This window comes from Cyprinus carpio, chromosome A5 (assembly GCF_018340385.1).
Source record: "Cyprinus carpio isolate SPL01 chromosome A5, ASM1834038v1, whole genome shotgun sequence".
NCBI classification, from domain to species: domain Eukaryota; kingdom Metazoa; phylum Chordata; class Actinopteri; order Cypriniformes; family Cyprinidae; genus Cyprinus; species Cyprinus carpio.
The window spans coordinates 37,893,339-37,910,333 of record NC_056576.1 but is presented as its reverse complement, the minus strand read 5'-3'; the positions used below and the strand labels follow the sequence as shown (position 1 = coordinate 37,910,333).

Sequence of the window (16,995 nt, the reverse complement as noted above, 5' to 3'; positions counted from 1 at the left end):
AGGATTGGATGCAACTACCGCACTCGAGAGGGATGATTGAATGATGAGCCCTATTAAATTAAGGGACAAAAGTATGAGAAAATGAGCCCTATAGGATGAAGGGACAAAGGATGAAATGGTTTAGAAGGAGTGAATGGGTTTAGGAAAATAGAATCAATAAAATTTGAACCAAGATTTTTATAGGATTTTGCGCTTTGGATGTCTGTGTGAAAGAGAAGGAGACATTTTGTGAGACCAGAGCAGTAGAAGTGAGAGCAAGGCATTAAGTTAAATAAGTATATTAAAAAATAATATAAAACAATAAAGAGAAGTAAAGATAAATAAAGAATTATCTTTAGAAATGTTATACATACTGAGTGATAGTAAAATAGAGTTGAGATTATCAATTTATACAAAGAGTGTAAATGCATCAGACAGAATTAATAACTAAATACAAAGAGGCATGAATAAAAACTAAGGAATAAAGAAAAAAAAATGGAAAAACTGGTTAAAAATAGATAAGTTGATAGATTAATAAATATATAGATAAATATAGGTAATTAAAATATATATATATACAGAATTAAAAAGTATATATTGGATTGTAATATTATAAGAAAAGATAGGAAAGCTACTTAGATATGGCAGGAAATAATAGAATTAAAATACCTATTGTGTAAGAGCTAATAAATAAGATCTCAAACAAATGGCAGAAGAGAACAAAAATATGACAAAATGGCAAAAGGAAGGGACATTCCATGTAGCATTGTGTGAGGAGATGGAAACTCTGATCAAGTAAAATAAAAAATAAAAAAACTATAAAGCTAAAAGCATAAGTAAGAAAAAGAGAAAAAAGAAGTAGAAAGGGAAAAAAGAAGAAATAAGTAATAGCCATATTTAAGAAGGAATATGAGAATGTTGAAAAGTTTAAAAAGGCCAGGAAAATACTAAACAGGCAGACAAAGAGACAGTGAAGAAGAGGGAAAAGTATTTTTTGAGCCTCCCTATTTCCCTAAGAGGGAGAGCATCCTCAAGGGAACAGTGAAAGTAACAGAGAACTGGAGATGGAGGGGCATATAGAGATGGATGGTAGAGAGAAACCAGCTGTGAAAACACAGAGGCAAGACAGAAAGAAAAGTAAAGGCTATTTACAGACTGTTACAGACAGGCACGTACAGCGTTAGAAAAAATGAAAGCAAACCAGGAAGATAAACCCAGGTTTGAGGAAGGATTAGAAAAAATAAGGAGAAAAGATAATAAATAGAAATAGAAGCACAAGTACAAGCTATGGAAGAAGAAATGGAAGAGAAAATCAAAGAATCAGGAAAAAATCTACAAGAGGTAAATAAATTAGAGAGAGGAAAAAGTAAGTTGTTCTATAGTAATGAGGATATACATAAAGCAAATGAGTTATTTGATAACAGAAAATGGGAAAAGGGCAGAGAAAAGGAGACACTCAGACCACTGGCTGCACAACTCCCAATTTTAATCAAGGGTGAGCAGGGACAGTAAGTCCCCTGGGCTCCACAGGACATCGAGGGGCTGGTCAATCGCCTCCCAGATATTCATGAGGGGGCTGGAAAGTGGATCAGGGTGTTTGAGAAAGAAACTATGGACAAACTTTTGGCTGTGAGAGACATTAAAGCTTTGCTGGCTAAAACTGTAGGAGGGGCAAAGTTGAATGAAATTCTTCAAACAACTACTCTAAACAGAGCAGTGAAACAACGCAATATGGATGGGATTGTTTTTGATGCATTCGGACCAGCAGTGTGGCAGGCACTGTGTGCGGAGTATCCGATCAGACTGAATCCTAAATCATTGAAGAGACAAGAGCTGGGAAACACGAAAAATCCAACCACATATGTTCAGAAACAGCTGAAAAGGTGGAAGCAAGAAACTGAAGGGGATCCAAAAAGAGACCCATTAATGGCAACATTGTTTAGCCCACTTACAGAAATCCCTCCAAACGCACGCCCGATCCCTGTGCCCATAATTAATGTTTATCCTCAACAGCTAGGACAATGGGAGAGAGAAAGAAACCCATACAGCGAGGCCAGAGAGGAAGAGACTTATACTGGTCCTCCAGGTGTGTGCTGGGCAGATGGAACAGCCCGGACATAATAAAAATGACTATCCCACCTATCCACCTTAAAAGTACCCTCAGTGTGGAAGGGAGAGAGCTGGCGACAGCCTAACCAAGGTCCAGTACAGGGCCAAGTAAACCCTTGGGGAGGTCCCAATTCAGGCTATTAGGGGTGCCCAGAGAATCCTACAGGGGAGAGTCAGCTTTCAATTTTAATAACTAAAGCTGATCAAGAGCTTATTATGCAAATTAAAATATAGAAGGAAAAACACACCCATGATTTTGAACACAGGTGTTTTTATACCTGTTTAAATTTAAAATATGTCTCACATCTCCTCTTGTCTGGAAAAATTTGCAAAGACAATAGGATTCTCAGGGAAAAATGCAATTAATTCCAATAACAGCTCCAGTGTGTCTACAAACAAAAGATCAAAGTATAACAATGCCCATTCTGGTATCAAATCAGACTCCTATCAATTTGTTAGGAAGAGATGCATTACGCAAATTAGGACTACAAATTAGGTGTTCTACAGAAGGAATATATTGCTGCAATAGGAAAAGAAACACAAATGGTAATTGCAGAGCCAAATGCAAATGTCTATTGGATAGGACAGATAGAATAAGATGTGAGTCAATAAATGGGGAAAATTTATTGAAACACAAATTCCTGAAGCACAGCTACTAAAATCAGAATTTCAATGCACAATGATAAATGATTAACAGAGAGATGAGAAAATAGAACAAAAATGGCAGAAAGAAACCAAAGGATAGCAAATTGTGTCTCCAAGTACATCATAAAAGGTAAATGGAGCAGCTATAAATACCAGATGGTGAATTTGTTAAAATTAATATTTTTAATAACTAATTCTGTCCGACATATTGCAGAATATGTAGAAAAAAAGGGAAACAAAAAATATAGGATGAACGATGAAAAAGACTTATAAATAATAAATGAAATAATTTGCCAGCTGAAGTTCCAAACCCGCACACATCACTGATGAATGTCCCTACTGATGCCAAATATTTTACCGTAACTGATCTTTATTCAGTTTACTACAGTGTGCTGCTTGCAGAAGAGAGAAGGTATTTGTTTACATATACAGGTAAACTGTCATTAAGGGAAACATTACAGTGGATTTTGAAGATAAAAAAGCTTTAGGGTGTCAGGTAGCCATATTAGCACCTGTAGTACATATTGAACCTCAAACTCAATTGGATTATATAATTCTAATTAAACAACAAGCAGACCCCTATGAACAATAAATGTGTAACAGAAGGGAAGCTAAAAAATACTAACAAGAGATCTGGCGTACACATGAAGGAAACATTGTTGCACCTACTTAACTTATGAATATTCTTGTTGCAGATGCGCATGGTTTTGACCATTGCACGAGGGGGGAATTGATAAGGAAAATTATAAGGAAAATTAAACAAATGAAACAGAACAAAGTGATAAGAAAAAATTAAACAGTACTATCAAGGCCAAAGTAAACAAAATATGTGAAAGTACTAAATTTAATTGGATTAATGCTTTACCTCTTGCACTAATAAGCTATCGCATGCAAACTAACAGGAACATGCACTTAACACTGCATGAAATGCTTACGGGTCGACCCATGCATGTGCCATATTGCATGTGCCATATTGTAAAGGTCCTTGCAAAGGACTGCCTCTAGAGCAATTATAAATGAAAATTCGATATAATATGAAGAAATTAACTGCTATGCATAAAGTTATCTATTTACAGGAGAAAAGGAAAGAGCCCAGAGAGGAATTGGAGACTGCCTGTCCAGTTGTTCCAGGTGACCAAGTATATCTGAGGGTATTCCGGAGAAACTGGAATGAGCCCAGGAGGAGAGAGGGACCCTACAAAGTCATGAGAGTTACTCCAACAGCAGTCCAAGTGGAGGGAAGAACAACCTGGTATCATCTAAACCACTGTACTAGAGTTCCCACGGGAAAGGCAGAAAGAAAAGAAAACAGACAACCAGATGATGCAGGAGAAAGTAACGAGGAGAGATCAGAGACACATGATGAAGTGCAAACTGTTGAGAGCACAAAGAAATATCCACAAGGAGCACCTTTCCTCCTGTCAGACGAACTGGAGAGGACAGAGAACAAATTTGACAACATGTCTGAAGACCATCCTATGCCTAATGCATCTAATAATGCAAACCCAAACTCAACCAATGGAAAGCAACCTGACTTCCCTTCAATTGACTTTTCAACCTTTGAACAAAAGTGATAATGATATCAACACAACAGAACCAAAGATAATCAAAAATCGTAGAAACACTGATTATGATGTTCAAGGATGAAGACATTAATCATATTGATGCATTATGGGATACAGCCCAAAATAATGAATGGTATAAATGGGCAGCCTTTACTGCTAGAGAAACAGGAAAAGAAAAAATTGCTTGCTGTGCTCCAAATCTCCGTTAAAAAAAGTAACAGCCATACCAAATCCATATGACTACCAAGAATGTGCCAAATTTGGGAGAAACTTTTGTCATTTAACAGATTTTACCAGACCATATTGTTTTGCTGAATGTCTAGGATTTTTGGGAAAATCCTAAATTAACAGATTATTTTTTTAGACCACTCTGGGGATCTTGGTGTCAGTATTCAGATGTTAGCCAAAATATAAAAATTGAAAAACGGAAAGTAGAGATTCCAAAATTGTATAGCATAGATTATAAACAAGAATATCAGTGTTTCCATAAACCAAAAGGAACACAAGATGTAGGCAAATTTTAAGGAAAATGTGCTATTATTTGGTACATAGATAATGAAAAATTCTTAGAAGTCAGGAATTCCTTCTAGAGCTCCAGAACTGTTAGCACTCAGAACAAACTAACGGAAGTAAAATAACGCCCGAAAGAATGTGAAAATCAAACTATTGCATTACCTTCAATAGAAATTTATGAAGACCAATCATTAATAATAGCAGATTTCTTTTGGATCTGTGGAGGTGAGATATTACTGCCTACTTTACCAGTAGGATAGAAAGGTATATGTGTAAGAGTACGATTACTTCAAGAAGTTAACATGGCACAATGGGGAACAGAATCAAGCACAAGTAGGGAAGACAACAGAATTAAAAGAGGTTACGAGACAGACCCAAATGTATAGTTAGACTCAATTGGGCAACCGAGAGGAATTCCTAATGAATTCAAGGCAAGAGATGAAATAAAAACAGGTTTTGAGTCAATATTTGTTTGGATCACACCAAAAAAAAAAAAATAAAAGCAGGAGTGGATTAATTACATTTATTATAATCAACAAAGATTCATTAATTATACTGATGATGCGTTAACCTTGTTAGGAGACCAAGTACATGCAACAAGTAGAATGACATGGCAAAAACAGACAGGCTCTTAACTGGCTTTTGGCACAAGGACAGTGTTCGGATTGGAGATCAATGTTGTACTTTTATACCAAATAATGCTGCCCCTGGGGGAGCTTTTAGTGAAGTTATGACTAAAAATTAAAAAATTAAGAGCTGAAGTTACAACAAATGCCGGAAGAGACAAACAAATTTGGGATTGGATTGATTTGAAATTTGGAGCATGGGGAGCTAAACTGAGAATGTTTTTTGGGAGTTGCCATATTAATAGGAGGATTGTTATTTTGTTGTGTATTACCTATATTAATAACATTAATCGTCAACGCTACGGCTAAGCAAATGGAAGTGATAAAAGTCCCAAATAATCAACAAATTATCACCGAGAGGAGCCTAAAGGAATATTATGAAGGATGGCTAAACAAACTGAACTTAAATGAACAAACTTTTGATGATAGTTCAAGTGACTATAACGAGGACGATGAAGAGGTCTAAAGATGGACCATACCCTGGGTGTAAGTACTAGCCTAACTTCTGCCCAGGGTGGCCCTCTACGATACATAGAGTATCTGGGCTGAAGATCAATTATTATAATCTTGTGACATTCAATGGGTTATGTTTTGTATGTATTTTTTATGTCCTTTATACACAACTGTGATAACCACAGGCAAGTGCTGAACCAATTACACGCTCACGCTTATAACATTGTTTTCTATTAAAGAAAGGGTTTAGGGAGGCTGGATCTTTTACTCCCTCCTAGTCAACTGTGGAAGGAGATGTTTGGTCCTGTTGCTCCCCAGAGTGAAATTTCATAATCTAGTCATTGGTAATAATACAGTGTGACTTATTTAGTCACAAGGTAGTGTTAACTAATAAGACTGGATTATGGAGTAGCACTCTGAATAAAAATAATCAAATATGAGACTTACTAAGTCTCAGAGGGGGGAAATGTAGAAGATTTTTATTAATAAGATTTTCTATAATCAATGTGAATTTAGCCATATATGTCTATAGTTATTATTCCATTATAATCCTATGGTTGTAGTATATGAAGAAAGATGCCTACGTGACCAGAATGTCCAGACCCAGATGAGAAACATCTGGGGAGACCAACAAAAGGGCTTTTCTCCTTACCAGACCAAATAGGGGGCCCCTTCTCTCTGGGGATCGAATTGTAAGCCTAAGGAAAATTATGGAATATTGGGAACGCCCTGTATATGGTATATAAGGAGATACCACATAACATTCGAGAGATCTTCTCACAGAGAACATCTCGGCTTCGTTTCTCTCTGAAATAAAGTCTATCTTCTGGAAACAAAACCCCAAGACTGAGTGTGATCCCAAAAATCCAAAACACAATACACTAAACCACATCTGTTGCTGATTTGTGAATTAGTAATCCGATATGGAGACGTGTTTTTAAAATGTTTATGTATTATGTGTGTTGAATGTCCTGCGGAAGGCTCTTGGTATTGTTTAAAATTATTAAAGTGCCCTTCATCACAAGTAGTGCTGGACTCTTTTTCATATCATATCAAGTAGAATTTTATATATATATATTTTTTATATATATATATATATATATATATATATTATATATATATATATATATATATATATATATATATCTTTTTACTATTGTACTTTTTATACTATTAAAACATCTAATAATACCATTTACTATTTATATAACTAAAACTTTGCTAGTTATTTGCTTGTTTCGAGTCTTTAAATATGTTGTGGAGTCAATATATGTGAAATGAATTAAAGGAAGACGTTCACAGACATCAGTGAAAGAGCAGATTTGTTTTAACCAGGCTGCTACAGACCATGCAAATGGACCTTACAACGAATCCAGCGAAATCAACAAATGGGGGGTACCTTTACATGTAATCTGGATTACGTAATCAGATTCCAAAACTCAAGTACTTGTAATTAGAGTAAACTACTTTTTAAAATACTCGTAATCAGACTACAGTTACTTTTTTATGGATTACATGATTACATTTTATTTACACAAATGGTAATAAGTTGTTTCACAATTCATTGACTCCTAAATTTCCTTTTTTTTTTTTTTTTTATACGTGTGTATTTTTTCCTGTTAAACCTTCCACATATATACGTTCGTGATTCTTCGAATTTTTCCGGCGGAGAGGGGGAGGGGTGTCACAATCGCACTCAGAATAAATCAGCAACAAGATAATAGAAAATAGAGGGAAACATAGCCTTTAATATGTTCTTTAATATATTTTTTGAAATGTTGATTTTTCTTCATTGTTACTACCTTAAGCACTTCAAATGTTTTTGAGATGCAATATTTAACTTAGATATGGTCTTTAATATATATATATATAAACATATATATATATATATATATATATATATATATATATATATATATATATATATATATATATATATAGATGCAATGTTATTTTTTGTGAGTTTCATGTTCTTTAATATTCATTTTTTGTAATATTGTTTGTCTTTTCCTCATTGTAAAACTATGCACTTAAAATGTTTTTGAGATGGATAGAAATTTCATTGCTGTGTGAATTTAGTCTTTTTTCAAAATTTATGTTTGCAATGTAGCTATTTTTTTATGTTTTTTATTGATACATTTTCATATTACACTTCTAGTGTTTTTATTAGATTAAATATTTTGAGCTGGCAGTGATATTGCTGTGAATTTTTATGTTTTTCAATATTGGTTTTTGTAATGTAGCTGTTTTCTAAATTTACTTAATTATAAATAAACATCAAAAAAAATAAATGAGATTTTATTTTATTTAATTTAACTATAAAACAAAACAATAAAAGTAAATTACATTAATAAAAGTATTTTGTAAGTATTAAAAAAAAAAAAACTGTCCCATACATTGCACTTGAAAAAGAAGTTATTGTGGCACTTGTTGGTGAATTAAATATATTTTGTGGAATATATTTTTTCTTTGTATATATCAAAATAGTACAAGATTAGACTAATTCAATATATGTGATATCAAATAAGGATTAGCACAAATGTAATCTAAATGTAATCCAAAAGTAATCAGATTACGTTACCAAAAATGTGTAATCTAAGAGATTTATATTACTGACTACAAATTTTGTCATGTAATCTGTAATCAGTAACTGATTACAATTCATAAGTAATCCACCCAGCTCTGCGAATCAAGAACTGATTCTTGGAACACACCATGTGAAACAGAAAAAAAAAAAAAAAAAAAAAAAAAAAAAAAAAAAAAAAAAAGACTTGTGAGTCATTGATTCATTCACTCACTCTGAATCATTCACCTCATTCACTCACATTGAATCAGTCTCACACTTTTCATTAGTAACTACTGGAACACAGACATCCCATCATGCACCCTTATCTTCTAGGAGTCTCCAGAGTCATGTCCTCCATTTATTTAGTCTTTAATCAAAAACAGTACTAAAACATTTGTTGAGGGCATAATTTTTATGTTTCCTATAGTTTAACATTAATGTCACTATTGACTACAAACCTTCTCTAAAAGACTTATATAGTTGTGGCAAAATCATGTTACAGTGATTATATGAGGTGGTGACACCAAGGTATGTATACCATGATATTAAGTGATAATTATTTTGCATTGTAAATAGTATAGAATGTTTTTGCAGGATTGTTTTAATCAATTGCAGCTAGAAATTCACTTGATTCACAAATTCACTGTTTTTACACTACAGGAATGTATCAGTCTTCAGTTAAATATTGGCTATGTACAGTGGCAGCTGTAAAAATATATATTTATATATATATATATACATATATACATATTCATATATATACTTGCTTCTGATTATATTTAAATCGGATCAATAGAAATCACACTTACTTAAAAACAGTTATTCCTGCATGCATTCACAGACATGTAAATAAGAGTGTGTTCTTAAAACAGTTTGTTTAGTTAACATCTTCAAATACTGTCCCTCTGGTTAGAGAGCAAAATAAACTGAGAGAACGCCACTTAGTGGACAAAACTAAGAGTGCAACCCTATGTGCATATGAACAAATATCTAGGAGCAAATTACTTATGGAATGATGAGCAATAAAATATCAGTAGAATTTCAAATTACAGTTTAAACATTACTACAAACTACTTTAATAGTTAAATGACTTAAAACTATGATTGAAGTGCTGTATGGTGTTGGCACTGCATAGTTGCCTAACCTTTAATTAATCACCTGTTGCTAGTCTTTACAGTCTATTCAACTTTTTTCTCTACTTGTGTGCAGAAATAGAATCTGTTTATGAAGGCATGTGTCAGTACTTGCCTAAGTGTCAGGATGAACTGACGTGATTGGACCAAACCCCTTACCTTGTTCTGCAGTTTATGGTAAGGATACAAATGATAAAAATCTGACTTTCGTGTGAGTGCTAATGAGACATTTCTGTCTCTGTCTTGTACTGTGCATGTGCTTTTGTGAAGACCTGTCCATAGCTCGCCACCATAACAGGCTTTTGCATTGCTTTTACTCCTTTGCTTTACTTTACTTTGCTTTATTGGCCCAAGTCAAAAAAATGTATAAAAAAAGCTTGGTCCCAAAGTCCGAATCCAACTATTGTCTGACCATTTTGGATAAGTAATAGCAAGTGTCCAAAGTGCAAATGGTGAAGGACAAGTTACTCTTTTCCCTAGAAAGGTCCTTAATGTTAATGCAGTTGGTAATAGTGATGCTTGCCTTGGCCTCAGTAATATATCAGCTAAAGCAAATAAAATGACTAAAGGAAATGATTCCTAAACCGTTTGACTGTCAGAGCAAGAACAAGAACTTACTTTTCTTCCGGAGAACAGCATACACAGCTGGTGCATGGACCCTCCGTTCTTAGTCAGCTCTTTCTTCAGGGTTTTGGGTGATGGAATCGTCCAGCCGCCCTTGTCTGTCCCGGTCACCTCCACACAGTTGATGGCATTGTCAGATGTAAAGCAGGTTGTGCGAGGGTCCTGGAGAAGACTGCCCTCGCTGTGTGTGCGTCTGCGCAGGGAATTCTGCACACTGAGTCCACCTGGGTGCTTTTCGCAGGAAGTGGCCTCTACCATGCTCCTCCGTTTGCTGTCACTGCGTTCCAGGTAGTTATCATCGCTGTCCTCCTCCTCTTCCTCCTCATCCTCATCATCTTCATCTTCTTCATACTCTTCATCGGTTCCGGGGGTGGAGAGGGCATCTGCACTGAAGGACCGATCTAATCGCAACTCAGGGATTACAAATGATGAGGAAGAGGATGAAGGTGGAGCGTTCGTGTCCACTGCCTCTGAAGCATTATCTTCATCAATAACCAGCTGTTTTTCATCTTCACTGTCTCTTGCGTGTGCTTGCGAGAGCTCCTGCTCTTCTTTGGCTTCGGTCATGGGCTCAGTGTTCCCCGTCTCCTCCTCTTTGTCTTTTTCTTCATCCTCCCTCCACAGCTCGTTCATGCTGCTCTCTGTGATTTTCCCATCTTCTCCCTCAGTAGAGGGTGGAGGTGTTGGTGGAACCAGACGGCTGTTCTCCTCCAGAGGGGTGCACAGATCCTCCAGCAGGGTGAGACTCCTGGACTGAGGGATACTCGCAGTGGTAGCCATTGCATCGGACAGGTTGCCCAGGGAACGGTCATCCTCAGAGGTCATTCCCCGAGCCGGGAGGTCACGTGGCTCATCCTGCTTGGGTTCGAACATCTGCCAACAGAAGAACACAGTGTTGCAAAACGTCGTGTCTTTCTAACAATATTACAATTGCTTAATTACAGTCAGTTACTGAAGAACAATTATTGTAGAATTAGTGCAGAAAATAAACAGTAATTTGCTGTAGTTAAGAAGAAATGGAGAAGGGTATAACTGCAGCCTGGAGATCTCCAAATGGGGGCGGGAACTCCAAAATGGGGTGGGAGAGCTCCAAAAAATAGGGCGTGGCTTCCCTCCCATTGACAGACAGGCACATGGGAACACGCAAGCGCAATTTTTCTCCCCAATCAACTTAAGTGCAAACGCTGATTCTAAAGATTTTATGGGTTGTGTTAATTAAAGTGTTGTTTCCTACACTATGCGATATGAGATCATTCCATAACTCCCCAAAAACTGGACCTCGCCGGGGACAATGGCACCTTTTTAGTTACACCCAGCGTCACTACCCCTTTCTACCCTGCAAATTTCGAGCCCCAGGATGCCCCCGTTGATGAGAAAAAAAAAAGCGTTAGAGCTGCGCTGGGACGGCTCGCGGGAGACCTCGTGGGTGATTCACGTTTATATCATTAAGCAGAGGTTCAAAACTCCCAGTCCGAACATCACTGGCCACAAGCTTTGGGGTTTCTCTCACAGAGAATATTTATTTATATAGCATATTTTATTTTATGAAAATAAAATGAACTAGAAACAATGTTTAATTTATAAAATTTTATTTTGAAATGTAAGTCAATAACAATTGGCTGGAGCCAGAGCCAATGGTGAAAGTCTTTGTGCGAGGAGACCCCACCCCATTTTGGAGGTTCTGCCCAATTTTGGAGTTCACGCCCCATTTTGGAGATCTCCGGCCTGCAGTTATATCTACTTGGAGAAATGCATTTCAGTGTAATGTGTTTCTGGCGATGTTCATGCACTTTCAAAGTGGCACTAAAAGCAATTCAGTTTGATTTAAACAGATGAACATGAATCTTGCAACATTTTATTATGCTGCTTGTTGGACATTAAGTCGGACAGTTAGTAATGATACAATATAATATCAATTCTCATACCCAGCGATACAATATTTGCTGACAGCTCAAAACAATCTATGATATGATTACGATACGATTCGATTCAGGAGTATATCGAACAATATATCGATATTATGACATTATGTACCTGTTTTACACAACCAGCTACATTTTTATTAACTCACAAATGCAACCAAAATGTATAACATGACGATTTATATGAAATTTAATATAAAATTTCCTCATCCTGTACACCAATTGGGACACTCAAAAAAAAAAAAAAGGCCTAAACCTTTTTTTTTCTTTTTTTTTTTTTTTTTTTTTAATAATAATAAAGAAAAATAAATTGGGGGAAAATCAAGTTACAAATAAGATCAGTAATCTTTCGGCATGACAACAGTCAAGAAAGTCTTTCAGGCTTCTGTGCTAAAATGTGCAATGTGTAAAATATAGCATAAATCCTCAGCTGTTAAAATATTTTTGGGGGGCTTTTTTTTTTTGCTGCTACTATACATCACAGTCTGAGGCACATGCAGGGCGCAGTGCTAAGAATTATTTTCTACAGATACCAAATTACAAGAAATAGTAGAAAATCAATACAATAGAACTAAGACAAATTAAATAAACAGTGCATTTCAGAGGTTTTTAATGCACGTCTAAAATAATTTTTTTAGGTATAGAAATTTAATTATCAAATGTAAAATAACACTGCACAGTTTTCAATGTATAAATCTAATATAGATTAATCATTATTAAAGTTACAAAAGTTATTCAGTCAAGTCCAGTGAGATTGAGGCATTTTTATTATTACTCTGCTTTTCAGAGGCGTAGCCATCATTTCAGAAGTGAGGGGACAGAAATTTTATATATATATATAAAGCTTTTGTAACATAATACACTATAATATTCAAAAGCTTAGAGTCAGAATAATTTTTATTTTTTGAAAAATAAATTATATAAATTAATACTTTTATCTAGCAAGGATGCTTTAAATTGATCAAAAGTGATGATAAAGACATTTATAATGTTACAAAAGATTTATATCTCAGATAAATGCTGTTCTTCTGAACTTTCTATTCATCAAAGAAACCTGGAAAAATTCTACTCAGATGTTTTCAACATTATAATAAATGTTTTTTGAGCAGCAAATCAGAATATCAACATGATTTCTGAAGGATCCTGTGACTGGAGTAATGATGCTAAAGATGTAGTTTTAAAATCACAATAAATTACATTTTAAAATATATTCAAATAAAAAACAGTTATTTTAAATAGTAAAAATATTTCATAATTTTACTGTTTTGCTGTACTTTGGATCACATTAATGCAGGCTTATTGAACAGAAGAGACTTCTTTAAAAAAACATTAACAATTTTACTGTTCAAAAACTTTTGACTGATAGTATATAGGCAACTTTATTTTTTCTCTAATATCTAGCTTTTAATTTGCTTAGAAATCAGATACACTGCTGGACAATAACCAATAATAATGATTTGTTTATATACTACAAACACTTTTTTATCAAGTAATAAGGCAGAATAGTTTCTATACTGTAATAAATGCTAAGTCAATTAGCACTGCATTGTTCATATACTTTATTTATTACCTGGAGATGACTTGAAAAACACAAATAAACCATAAATTGTCGCAATCGTATGTTTACAGTGACGCATTGCTGCCACACACATATTATTTCAATTATGTCATAATAACGAGATGTTATGTCATTTTAACGTCATCTTTTCTATTATATTATTTTATTATTATTATTATTATTATTATTATAAGCCTATTCGAAAATCTCTTTATTTCTTTTTTTTTTTTTTTTTTTCGATTTGTTGTTAAATCAAACTTAAGACATTCAAATAAAGAAATATTTAACCCAAGATTCGATTGTTCAAAAATAACTGTTTTGATCTGATGATAGCCTAAACGAGTCATGGGTCTGAGTGCAGTTATTGGTTAACACTATATTGTAGACAGATTGGAGATTAATTCTAATAAACATGCCACTACAATTAAAACCATTACATTAAAATACATTTAAAACAGTGTTAAATAATTGCAGCAGCATGCAGATCCTCGTTTATGTCAGATTGTGGTGACAGCAGCGAGGACAGTCGCTTATCGCTCACATAATATACCATATCTATAATAACGGGAAAACAAATCATTTTTATGACATAATATGTCGTTATTACGAGAAAAGATGTCATTTTAACTAGATAATTATATCATTTTTACGACATAACATCACATTATTACGAGAAAAGATGTCGTTTTAATGAGAGGGGGGGACAAGCATCGTTTATTACGAAAAAAAAAAAATATGTATTTTAACGAGAAAGCATCTCGTTATTATGAGAAAAGATGTCATTTTAACGAGATAATTGTATTTTTAATGACATATCTCGTTTTTATGCGAAAAAATAGTTTTAGCGAGAAAATATCTCATTATGAGAAAAGATGACGTTAAAACGACATAACATCTCGTTATTATGACATAATTGAGTGGAAAAAATAAATACATGTGTGTGGCAGCAATACATCACCAAATATCTCCAATTACCCAAACTATCCAAACTTTCTTTTAAAACAACGAAAACAACTGTTTTCATACAGCAGTAGCTGGATGCTTTTGTCCATATTAGGGATTTCCTGGTTCGACTTTCTGCACGAGAGCGCCCTCCGGCTTCGAGTATGAATGAAACATACACTGCATGAGAGTGATTAGCGCTCCACGATGGTCATCTCGCCTTATTCTTTTTTTTTTTTTTTTACCCAAATGCTGGGTTCAGCTTGTTGGGTCATTTTATTGGGTGATTTTGAATGATTTTTACTCAGGTGCTGGGTAGTTTTTCTGTAACTCATTCATTTTTACTGTCAAAGAACCCCCTTACATACCCAGCAGTGTAACCCAATGCTAGCAGTCTGTGTCAAACCGGTTAAAACTGGATACATTTGTCAGCAGTCATTTTGTTTTCCATCCTGAGAGAAATTGAACTGACGGGAAAGTTCCTGAATGAAATTAAGTTTTGTATTACATTGTCTTCCTATCAAATTATTACTGTACAAATACGAAAACATCTGTAGTCTCACATTTTTCCTTTTATTTGTTTAAATGTACGTCCCAGCTAATGTCTGCTTGGAACGCTAGCCTTCTACAAACGCAGTATCTACTGGATCTCCATTTCAGTAGTTCATGAAAGCCAAAACAACTGAGGAAAAGAGGTTTGAAAATATAATATCAGTAATCACAGACATTCACATTCAGATGAAATTAGATTTCTCAGAGGGGATAGCCAAAAAAAAAAAAACATTAAGTATTTTAATCTGGAATTTGTACAGAGAATGCATGAGAAAAAAAAAAAAAAAAAAAAAAAACAGAAAGAAAGAAAAATAGACTTGACTCACCACAATGCGAATCGGTGAAATATGAATTTCTCTCAAAAATTAGACCCATCCCCATGGAGTTTTACTCATCTTAACCCAGTTATAAGAGCCATATGTTATTACTTTATTTAAACATTAGATGGGCCTCCAGTCAGCACTTTTACAATATAAACCACTAAATTTTAAATGGGGAAAATCTTTTATATCTTAACCTAAGGAATATATATATATATGATCAAAATATTAACTTATTTTTTTCTGTCTTTGCTTTTTAAGCTGTTAGGAAAACATATTTCACCACTTAACCACCTAAATTCGAAAATCATAAATGCATCACCACTAAAAAGTAAAAAAACAAAAAAACAAACAAAAGACCAGAAATCAGGAAAACATAGAAAATGAAACTAGTTTACTACTTCAGTAACTAGTTCCTAATCTAGATCAAATAGTTAACTAGATTTTGCTTATCTCTCAAAACATCATTACATATCAGACAGACAGGTACATAGATAGATTTTTATCTGATGTTAAAACTATAGCAAATGATGGTCTACATACCAGATATGCACATTTAATATGAGCTACCTACTGGAAGGCTTCTGCATCATGGTGTCATTTAATGTTTCACAAAACTATTTTAATCAGCTCTTCCTCAAAACCAGCCCATGCTGCTTACCACTCACTCTAATAGGGTGTAACCAAAGCTGGCGAGAAATAAACTCCTCTGAGTGCTTTTCAGAAGGGTTTACTTCAACAGAAAACAAGCTCAGCTGATGCAGCCAGAAGCAGAAGTCATAAGACGGAATTCATATTACCCTGCTCACATGATGTACGGCATATTAGCTCTCTGCCATCCATAACTGGAGCTTCACTAAGAATGAGCCTCTTATCTCGCCTGTGGTATTTTTAGGTTGTGTGAAAGATTACTACCGAATAGAGCGACGCAGAGGAAATTAGGACACAAGAACCGAAGACAGATGATTTCCTTAAACTCTCGATTTTGCTCTGTTATCCGTGACGGGATGGTTCAGTTGGTGTTTGTTGAGTCCCTCATGCATCACTTTTTTTCCACACTTGCGTAATGTGGAGAAAAAAAACAAAAACAAAAAAAAACTTTAAAGTGTTTGGAGAAAAAGAATAAGATAGCGACACAATGGAATTCAGACATGAACTAAATTTCTTTCTTTGAAAGAAATGGAGAGAGTGGATTATACAAACTAAAGTATATATCAACTCTATTTTTTGTCTGTACAAAACTGCCAAGATGAAAAGGTCATTGTGAGGGTGTTGCTAAGGTGTTCTAAGCATTTCATCACATTTCTAGGTAGTTGTTAATATTCTGGGTGATTTCTTACTGACTCAAATGTTCAAATGTGCAGTGGTGAAAGTGATTCTTGCCTTTGCAAACACCACTAATTATTTATTCAATAAGGGTGCAGTATTACTTTATTATATAGATGCTTGTACAACCTTTTAGTCGCTCCAAGGAAATCATCTAATCTA

General features: G+C 34.6%; 1 protein-coding gene across 1 annotated transcript in view; it reads right to left on the bottom strand.

The window, feature by feature from the left end:
• The window catches only part of LOC109078135 (regulator of G-protein signaling 3-like), a 73,066-nt gene that overhangs the window by 44,026 nt on the left and 12,045 nt on the right, over positions 1-16,995 (bottom strand). The window contains exon 2 of the mRNA XM_042757159.1: positions 10,208-11,086. Coding sequence (XP_042613093.1) covers positions 10,208-11,086 — 879 coding nt within the window. The remainder of the gene's footprint in view (positions 1-10,207; positions 11,087-16,995) is intronic.